The sequence below is a fragment of the Lactuca virosa genome, chromosome 8 (assembly GCF_052849685.1).
Source record: "Lactuca virosa cultivar CGN04683 chromosome 8, Lactuca_virosa_CGN04683_v6, whole genome shotgun sequence".
Classification (NCBI taxonomy): Eukaryota; Viridiplantae; Streptophyta; class Magnoliopsida; order Asterales; family Asteraceae; genus Lactuca; species Lactuca virosa.
Genome location: NC_136433.1, coordinates 80,099,983 through 80,110,206, shown reverse-complemented (window position 1 = coordinate 80,110,206; position 10,224 = coordinate 80,099,983). Strand labels below are relative to the sequence as shown.

The 10,224-nt window shown below is 36.8% G+C and overlaps 1 protein-coding gene across 2 annotated transcripts; it reads left to right on the top strand.

Moving 5' to 3' along the window:
- Positions 1 to 981: 981 nt before the first annotated feature.
- LOC145132603 (Tetratricopeptide repeat (TPR)-like superfamily protein) lies at positions 982 to 3,937 on the top strand. 2 transcript variants are annotated; one of them, XM_079067449.1, is made up of 7 exons: positions 982 to 1,712; positions 1,819 to 2,050; positions 2,155 to 2,637; positions 2,746 to 2,952; positions 3,036 to 3,173; positions 3,266 to 3,490; positions 3,567 to 3,937. In XM_079067449.1, exons 1-6 carry the CDS (start codon positions 1,099 to 1,101, stop codon positions 3,449 to 3,451), a joined length of 1,860 nt encoding a protein of 619 aa, XP_078923575.1. In that variant the 5' UTR covers positions 982 to 1,098; the 3' UTR covers positions 3,452 to 3,490; positions 3,567 to 3,937. The 2 variants fall into 2 exon arrangements, with proteins under 2 accessions (XP_078923575.1, XP_078923574.1); XM_079067448.1 differs by having other exon boundaries at positions 983 to 1,712; positions 3,589 to 3,937.
- Positions 3,938 to 10,224: the final 6,287 nt, after the last annotated feature.

Sequence of the window (10,224 nt, the reverse complement as noted above, 5' to 3'; positions counted from 1 at the left end):
GGATATCCATATTGAAACAACTCTTACATTTACTTATAACTACCCCATTCTTTTACATTGACCCATGCAACGCATGGGTATCAACCCTAACTTATCTTTAATTGTCAATTTTTTATTAACTCCATACCTAATTCATTAATATAATAACAAAAAATAATTATTATAATAATTCTTTTAGTAACATAACATAGAAAACTAATAACAATATATTTTCTTTTTATATTGTAATATGACAATGGGTTGTCTTAGATCATTGATCTGTTCAATTAAATGGGTTGAAAATCTCTATCCAACCCAATCTGTTTAAGTAAACAAGTTGTGAATTCTCAACCCAACCCAACCTTTTTCGGAATTGGGTTGAAATCGGGTTGACTTGTTTATTGTTTTTTTAACCCAACATATTTACTAAACATGTTAAACATGAATTTAAAAGCTATAATAATTATTCATGTTTGAAAATTATACAACAATAATTTTATAGTCTCATAACACAAACAAATAAATATTTACAACTATAAAACATTATAAATATTTAATTTCTAAATTCTACGCAACTGGAATATCACTTTTACCAACTCAGATTCCAGTAATGGTTACCGACTCATGTTTTTGATAAATGATAAATAATAACAAACACGTTCAACTAAATAATAATACTAAATAAATACATATCAAAAAATATTTAGAAATTTTAAACAGATTTACGGGTTGTAAACGTGTTAAGATTTTCAACCATAACCCAACCCATTTAATTAAGGGTTAGACGGGTTGACTCATTTAATTCAATGAGTTCAAAATCTCAAGCCAACCTACTATTTATTAGGTTGGTTCGGGTTGGATAGTCGATTTATTGGGTTGGGTTCGGGTTAGATAGTTGGGGTTGCCACCAAAAGTAATACAGTAAATGGCAATTGGAAATCAACAACAATATTAGACTTCCTAAAATCACCCATCAACGTTTAAGCAATTTCAAAAAGGCCCTCGATATTCCGACAATCTAACCATTTAACTCTCTTACCCGACAAATCAAAACGAGAACCCTAGCAACACCAATATTTCACTACATCACTGCACTCTGATCAGCAAAAATCCTCAAAAATGGCGTCAATGGCGATCTTAACTCGTAAATGGAGACCTCTTTCCAAAACCATAAACCCCAAATTCATCACAACATATGCGTTTCTCTCACAAGAAGCTCAATTAGCCGAGCAACCACCATCGCCGCCACGGGCTTCCACCACTTCGCTACCACCGAACCCCGCCACAGGGAGCCCACTCTACAATGAGAATTGGCGAAGTCCTATCCCGAACATTTCCTCTTCAACATCCCCCTCTCTTATCCCTCTAGGGTTTTCGCAACAACACCCGTCCTCTCGGATTGAAGCTCTTTCGCAAACCCTAGATGGTGACGCGATCATTAATTTGTTTGCCGATTGGATGACCTCACAGAGGTGGCCTGATATAAAGCAACTGTTCGAGTTTTGGATCAGGTCGTTGGATAACAATGGGAAACCTAATAAGCCTGATGTGAGTTTGTATAATCATTACTTGAGGGCTAACCTTATGATGGGTGCTTCTGCTGGAGAATTGTTGGATTTTGTTGCTCAAATGGAAGATTATAAGATTGCACCGAATACTGCATCATTTAATCTGGTTCTCAAATCCATGTATCAGGCTAGAGAGTATGACGCTGCTGTTAAATTGATCGATAGGTAAGCCATTTCATGATCTCATTTCCAGTACTTAGACTCGCATGTTGATGTTTTTAACTCTCAAATCTTTGTTTATGTACAAATCGGAACATATTCCGTTTATCAGGATGATCCAGACTGGAACTGAATCAAAGACTGCACTCCCTGATGACGAGTCTTATCACCTCGTTGTCCGTTTGCTACTAACACGAAACCAAATCGATACTGCTCTGAAATACATCGACTTAACCCTAAAATCAGGCTACAATTTATCAGTCGAAGTATTCACAGAATGTGTAAGCACCTGTGTCAACAAAGGAAGACTAGATACATTAGTATCAATCATAGAGAGATGTAAGGTAACCATTTCTTCTTTCCAAATTCCAACTTCTCTGAACATCTTCAATCTTGTAAATCCTTTTCCTAATTGACATTTGCCACTACCGTCTTCTTTCATTCTCAGAAAATGGACCAAAACAAAGCCTTATGTCCCCCCTGGAACTTATGCAATTACATTATAGACGTTGCAATGCAATCAGACAACAGTGAATTAGCATATTATGCTCTTGAATTCATGGCAAAATGGATTGCTCGTGGAGAAAACGCAAGGCCACCTGTCTTGCTTTCTGTAGATGAAGGGTTAGTTGTAAATGCACTCACAACTGCTGGCAGAAATTATAACTCTAAACTCTTGGATGCCACATGGGCAGTTCTTAAAAGATCCTTACGCCAAAAGAAAGTCCCAACTCCAGAATCTTATTTAGCAAAAATATACGCGTATTCTTCATTGGGGAATTTGCAAAAAGCTTTTAGCACTTTGCATGAGTTTGAGCTTTCTTATAAAGATTCTCAGAAAGAAGATGCAGATGAAATGTTTTCACCATTTGCTTCATTGCATCCGTTGGTTATGGCATGCTCAAAGAATGGATTTGCAACATTGGATACGGTTTGTTTCTTTCTACTGACTTAAAGGAAACAGAAACACTACTTAATTTGATAAACTTTATTGGTAGTGGAATTTAACAATTAACATTATCTGCTAAATATTTTCCAGGTTTATTATCAATTGGAGAACTTGAGTAGAGCAGATCCTCCATACAAATCTGCTGCTGCATTAAACTGTGTTATCTTAGGGTGTGCAAATATATGGGATGTTGATCGAGCATATCAAACTTTTAGTGCCATGGAGTCAACTTTTGAGTTGACTCCCGACATCCATTCATACAATGCTCTGTTAACTGCATTTGGAAAGCTCCATAAGGTTTTAATAGTCTTTTCAACTCTCATAACTCATATAAACCTAATTCCTTCTGTTAATCATATATTTTTACATTTTTTTTGTAGAGAGATGAAGCTGTTAAAGTGTTTGAGCACTTAGTAAGCTTAGGAGTGAAGCCTAATGTGAAAACATACTCTCTTTTAATCGATGCTCATCTCATTAAACGAGATGTAAATGCTGCAGTTTCAACAGTTAATGACATGGTAATGTTTTTATTATTATGATAGATGATTTAATTTATGTGATTAGGTTATGATTTATGTGATTTATGATGTTATGAAATGGATTGTTATAGGTGGTTGCGGGATTTGAGCCAACAAAGGAGATGTTGAAAAAGATAAGAAGAAGGTGTGTTAGAGAAATGGATAATGAAAGTGATGCTAAAGTGGATTTGTTTGTGAAGGAGTTTAAAATCCGTATGGGAACAGAGGCTCGAAGGAATTTGTTGTTTAATCTTGAATTTAGTACCGAGTATGCTTAAATTGTGTTTGTGCACAAGAGACCTGTTGATTTCAAGAATGTAAGACACTCTTTTTTCATGTTTCTTATTAGCTTAATTCATTATATTTTAGATGTAGTAATTCATTCCATTACAGAGTGTGATTTGATTTGTTGCAGGAATCGTGTGATGGGGTTTTAGCATTTGAGTATTATTATTATTTACACAGTTCTTGGAGTTGTCCTAATCTGTTCTTGAATCGGCCACCTGGCGAGATGTTAAAAATCTGTGTAAATTACTTGGTTTTTTTGTGCTCAATTTTATAGCATTTGGGATTAGTAGAAGTAGTGTCTAATGAAAGTTTTAGATTTTTACTTTTATTTCCTTCCTTTGTGCTCTTGAAGGGGAACAAATGCGTTTTGGCAAAATAACCAACAAATAGGGCAATACGAATTGGAATAATTAGCAACTTAAAAAGATGTATTCTAATGTCATTGCTATTGATTGATTATTTTTATGTTGTTGCTAGTTGTTGTATACAATAATTTCTTTTTTAGAACAAAATAGTTCATTGACGATTTATAGTTGTATACAAAATAGTTCATTGACGATTTATAGTATTTTTTAGAACAATTGTGTTTTTTGAAAAACAAAATGATTTGTTACCTATTTATGTTACTATGAATATCAAGTTGATGCAACTTCAAAAGAAAAGTGAATCTTGAAATATGATGTCAGTTTATGTATTTTTGTGTTGTAGTATTATATTTTATAGTCAGGATGTCATGCACATTGTGGCATGCTATAAGCCAAATAAAAGGCCTATTCCATGATCTCACCTTCAAAAATGTGGGTTGGTCAAATTTTGATCAATTTCTTTATTTATAATGGGTTGGTACTGGAAACAAAAATAATCATTTTCTTTTTTTAGTTTTAAAGAACTTTCCCTGTTACCATTAATTTTGCCTGCCAAACCAAAAAATTAAAAATTAAAAAAATCACTACTGTAAAATTTACTCTACTTATTGCCATTGTTCCTTGTGCTATGAATTGTACATATTTTTGAAAAAATAATGATTCTTTTTCAAGAAAACTTTTTTAGCAAAAGAGACTTTAAGTTAAGGTTGAGAGGTTTTTTTTTTTTTTTTTAAGTATCTAGGGTTGAAATGAGAAAAACAAAAAAAAGTCTTAAACACTGGTTTATTTCAAAGTGGGGTACCCATTTCGTAGGTCTACTGCAACAAAAAAAAAGTTTTTAATCATTTTCTCTTATATCAATGAGATGAAACGGGTTAAATTGAAAATTTTAACCAAAATGAAGATGCTTAACGGGCATGAGATTGACTCAAAGTGTATTTTGATGCATATAATCTCTTCAACGACTTTATTCAAAATATAATTATGATTGTAACAATATTATTTTGTAATTATGTTTAACATGTTAGTAATTCATAAAAATGAAAAAGTAATAAAATCTAATAATTAGGTCAATAGCAATCGGTTTTTGTCAAACATAGTCTCAATGGAATACACATAATAATAATAATAATAATAGATAATATAATAGGTTAATATATTTTAGAAATAATAATAATAATAAATATTGCATTATGGTCACTTAACATTAAATAGCAGGCCTGATCTTGATTTTAATCATTTAAAAAAAGGAAAATGACATTGTAACCTTTACACATTTGCTCATTTACTCCCTTAAGTTATTTCCGTGCCTTTTAAAAGAACAAAGTTGGTTTTGTCAGGTCAAATATGTCCCTTTTAACAAAACGAAGGGTAACCCAGTTACCCATTATGCCAACTCACTTACTTTTATATTTTAATAATTAAAAAAAATAAAAGGGTCCCATAAACCTCTCTCTCTCTCTCTCTCTCTCTCTCTCTCTCTCTCTCTCTCTCTCTCTCTCTCTCTCTCTCTCCTTGCCATCGATATTGAAACTCAAAATAACGAAAGAGGATCTTGAGGTGCAACATATTTGAACCTCGATTTTGCATATGCTTTGTATTACTCTTGGTTAAAGATCCAAATTTTAAAGGTGTTTGTTACTTTGAGTGCAACCTTCATCATCCTGAGATCTCACCAACGTATTTTCCTTATAAACACGATTCTCGGATGTCACACCCCCAAACCAGAACGGCGGAAACGTTCGGGGGCGGATGACGTCATGTACAATATCATAACAATGCATAATAGTAAAACAAGCAACAACATCATCCATTGCATTAATAATATAATTTATACATGTGTGTTCTGTGAATAGTTGTAAGACACCAAAAATAATATCAAAATAAAAGACGAGTCTTGAACATGCTCCGTCTTCTCAAAACCTGGTCCAATGTACCTGTCTACTGGTGACCTGAGAATACAAGTTATTTTGAAAGAGTAGATCAGCATTTAAGCTGGTGAGTTCATAAGTATTTTAGTGTCAAAAGTTTGCATCTGTTTTATGAAAATCTTTGTAAGTGTTTTGATGTAAATGTTTGTATACTTCCTAGAAAATCCTATATTTTCTACTAAAAAGAAAAGTAGTCTTCTACCAAGACTCAACTGTTTTGTTTGTTTGTTTTCTCGTAAAAATGTATGTTTTTCCAAGTTTATGACTATCTTTACTAGAAAATAGTTTGTATTTCTCAAGGTGAGAATATCACTGCATGAATGTAATGGATAAATGAAAGTGTACAATAGTGTTGTATAAAATAACTACTGAAGCACTAACTACCTTAAAACCAAATTGTTAATTAAGGTTAAAAATGTGATGTGGTTATAACCATGCTGATTGACTAGTATTTAACACGACGACCTGCTGGCGTCGAAACTAATGTGACATTTGTCACCCCTTGGCCTGCCGGCTAAACTGTAGCTAACAGTCGGGATGTGGGATTGTTGGTCCCGTATAGATCTATACACACAATGCCCGCTCTCCCTCCAGGAGACTCTGGTTACAAAACGCGACAAAACAAGTATATTGCTATGCCGTGAAGTAGTGGTTCACATTATTTTTATCTTGTTCTTGTTATAGTATGTATGATACTTTCTGTTCTTGCTATAGTATGTATGTTCCTTTCTGTTCTTGTTATAGTATGTTTTGTAATGTATAGTAATGGTATGAATGTACTGACTCATGTATGTTTCTCTGTTCTAGCAATAGTATATTGCTATACTAGTACGTTTGTTTGAACTGTTACTAAGTTGAAGAAAGACTCAATTACTCACCATAAGCAACTAAGTTAAGTATGTTCCTTAAAAATGGGTTTAATATTCATATATGTATTTAATAAGTATAACAATGATTTAGCCGACAGTCGGACTAGTGATCCTACCCTAAGCCACAACCAAACAAGGAACAAGAGTGAAGGTATCTAGCAGTATTCCTAAGTCCATTAAAGCATACTTATACGTAAATAGATAGTTGAATATGATTTGATATAAAAGAAGTTTAATATAGTTTAAAAGATTTTGAGTATAAGAAATCCTTTTGGGTGTTGTTTTCACATGTAAATGGTTAACACAATTGTAATGTGTTCTACTTGTATTCCCCCCTAAAAGCATTTAAAAGTATATTTGTAGGGGTATGAACTCACCTGCAGTGAGTGATTCGAATGAAAGATCGATATAGGATGTTTGGTATGCCAAGTGAAGTCCCGAGCACAAATGGATCCTATTTAGCATTTCTTAACATATATATGTGTGAAATTAGGGCCTATAACAACTAATATGTATAGGAAACAACCTTAGGAACTAGGAAACACTTACAATGAAGTGTTAGAATTGAAAGTGAGGGGTTGAAACTTGATCACAGCCAAACAAGGAGGGTTCACGACCCTTGGGTTGTTCACGGCCTAAGAACACTTGATGTGTTCACGGCCCAATGATGAAGATAGGGAGGGTTCACGGTCCAAGATGGAGGTTCACGGCCAAAAACAGTTGAAGATCTTTGATGAAAAGTGATGAATCAATGATAGAATCAAAGGTGCTTCCAAGGAATAACAAGGAAAGGATGAGATACTTACGTTTTTGAGGTGAAAGGAAACTCTTTTGTGGATGATACTTGAGAGAGAAATGATGAATTCACGGCTGGAAGGTGAGAAGTGAAGAGAAAATGGCCAAAACTCATATATATGGCATGAGTTCACGGCCGTGAACCTAGTTTACGTCCGTGAACTACTTTTGAAGGTGTTTCCGGCTCGAATGCAATCCACTGATCTCTTGCTAACACTTCCTAACACACAATCCCTTAAGTGTACTAGGCCTAGAACTCATAATATGACCCTTAACTTAGTAAAAGATAACAGAAACAAGTCTGAACTTTTGATTGATTTGATTGACTTTACAAGATAAGAATTTCGGGTTGTCACATCATCCCCCCCCCCCTCCGTTAAAGGGAATTTCGTCCCGAAATTAAAACTAAGAAATACACATAGACTAAGGGAAAAGATGAGGATACTTAAGTTTCATTTGATCCTCCCGCTCCCAAGTGAATTCGGGTCCCCACTTTGCATTCCGGCGAACCTTCACTATCGGGATAAGGCTTTGTTTCGTTTGCTTGACCTCCCTGTCCATGATTTCTACTGGTTCTTCCACGAAGTTGAGGCTCTCATTGATCTCGATTTCATCGAGTGGGATGATAAGAGTCTCATCGGATAGGCACTTTTTCAGGTTCGATACATGGAAGGTAGGATGTACGTTACTAAGTTCTTGAGGGAGTTTGAGTTTGTAAGCTACAGGGCCGATTCTAGCGATAATCTCAAAAGGACCTATGTACCTTGGATTTAGCTTACCACGCTTTCCGAAGCGTATCAAGCCCTTCCAGGGTGAGACCTTCAATAGCACGAGGTCCCCAACCTGAAATTCCAAAGGTTTCCGTCTCTTGTCAGCGTAGCTTTTCTGTCGGTCTCTAGAGGCTTTCAATCGTTCATGAATATGAACAATCTTCTCTGCCGTTTCCCGAATGATTTCCGGACCCATGAGAGTGCTGTCGGGAACTCGTCCCTTAGCTAGTTGCGTGTCACCCACCTCAGCCCAACACAGAGGGGATCTGCACTTCCGGCCATAGAGGGCTTCAAACAGAGCAACTTTGATACTAAAATGGTAGCTGTTGTTGTATGAAAACTCGACCAGTGGCAAATGGATATCCCATGCTTTACCAAAGTCAATCACACAAGCTCGCAGCATGTCTTCCAACGTCTGTATCGTTCTCTCACTTTGTCCGTCAGTTTGTGGGTGGTAGGTTGTACTCATGTCCAGCCTAGTTCCCAGGAACTTGTGTAGCGACTGCCAGAACCTCGATGTGAATCTACTGTCCCTATCAGATATGATAGATATGGGAACACCATGCAGTCGTACAATCTCCCGAATGTATGTTCTTGTCAGTTTCTCCATCTTGTCGGTTTCTTTGATTGGCAGGAAGTGTGCGGACTTGGTTAACCGGTCAACGATCACCCAAATGGTATCGAGACCACCCGTTGTCTTAGGCAACTTGGTTATGAAGTCCATTGTAATCCGCTCCCACTTCCACTCAGGTATCTCCGGTTGTTGTAGTAAACCTGAGGGTTTTTGGTATTCGACCTTAACCTTGGCGCAAGTAAGACACCTGCTCACGAAGGTAGCAATCTCTGCTTTCATGTTAGGCCACCAATATAACTTTTTGAAATCCAGATACATCTTATCTGAACCTGGATGAACGGAATATCGAGTGTTGTGCACTTCGTTCATGACCACGTCTCTAAAACCACCGAGCTTCGGTGTCCAGATCCGATCCATGAGATATAAGACTCCGTCACCTTTGACTACTAAGTTATTATCCATCCCTCTTAGGGCTTCACCTGCCACATTTTCAGGTTTCAAGGCTTCATGTTGAGCCTCCTTAATCTGTGTGGACAAATGTGAATGGATCGTCACAGTCAATGCATTGGCTCTTCGACCTGAGTATTCTTTCCGACTTAGGGCGTCAGCTACTACGTTGGCTTTACCGAGATGATAACGAATTTCGCATTCGTAGTCATTGAGTAGCTCGACTCACCGTCGTTGCCTCATGTTGAGCTCCTTCTGGTCGAATATGTGTTGAAGGCTTTTGTGGTCTGTAAAGATAGTGCTTTTCGTACCATACAGGTAGTGTCTCCAGATCTTCAGAGCAAATACCACTTCTCCACACTCAAGATCATGTGTAGTGTAGTGGACTTCGTGCGTCTTAAGTTGTCTTGAGGCATTGGCGATGACCTTTCCTCGTTGCATAAGAACACAGCCATGCCCTTGGTTGGATGCATCGCAGTAAACCACGAAGTCTTCTATCCCTTCTGGGAGGGATAATACCGATGCGTTGCATAAGGCTCGCTTCAGCGTTTGGAATGCCTTCTCTTGTTTCTCTTCCCAGTCAAAGGCTGCACCTTTCTGGGTCAATGTAGTATGTGGTTTCGCGATCCTAGAGAAGTTATGAATAAACCTGCGATAGTAGCCAACGAGGCCTAGAAATTGATGAATTTCTGTAGGCGTCTTGGGTGCTGACCAGTTCTCAATGGCCTTTATTTTGGAAGGGTCCACGTGTATTCCCTCTTCGCTAACCACGTGACCCAAGAATTCGACTCTTCGAATCCAAAATTCGCATTTAGAGAACTTCGCATAAAGCTTCTCTGCTCGTAGTGTTTCTACGATCTGTCGTAAGTGTTGACTATGTTCCTCCTGACTGCGTGAGTAGATGAGTATGTCGTCAATGAATACGATCACGAATTTATCTAAGTATGGACGGCACACCCGGTTCATCAAGTCCATGAACACGGCGGGTGCATTGGTTAATCCGAAAGGCATC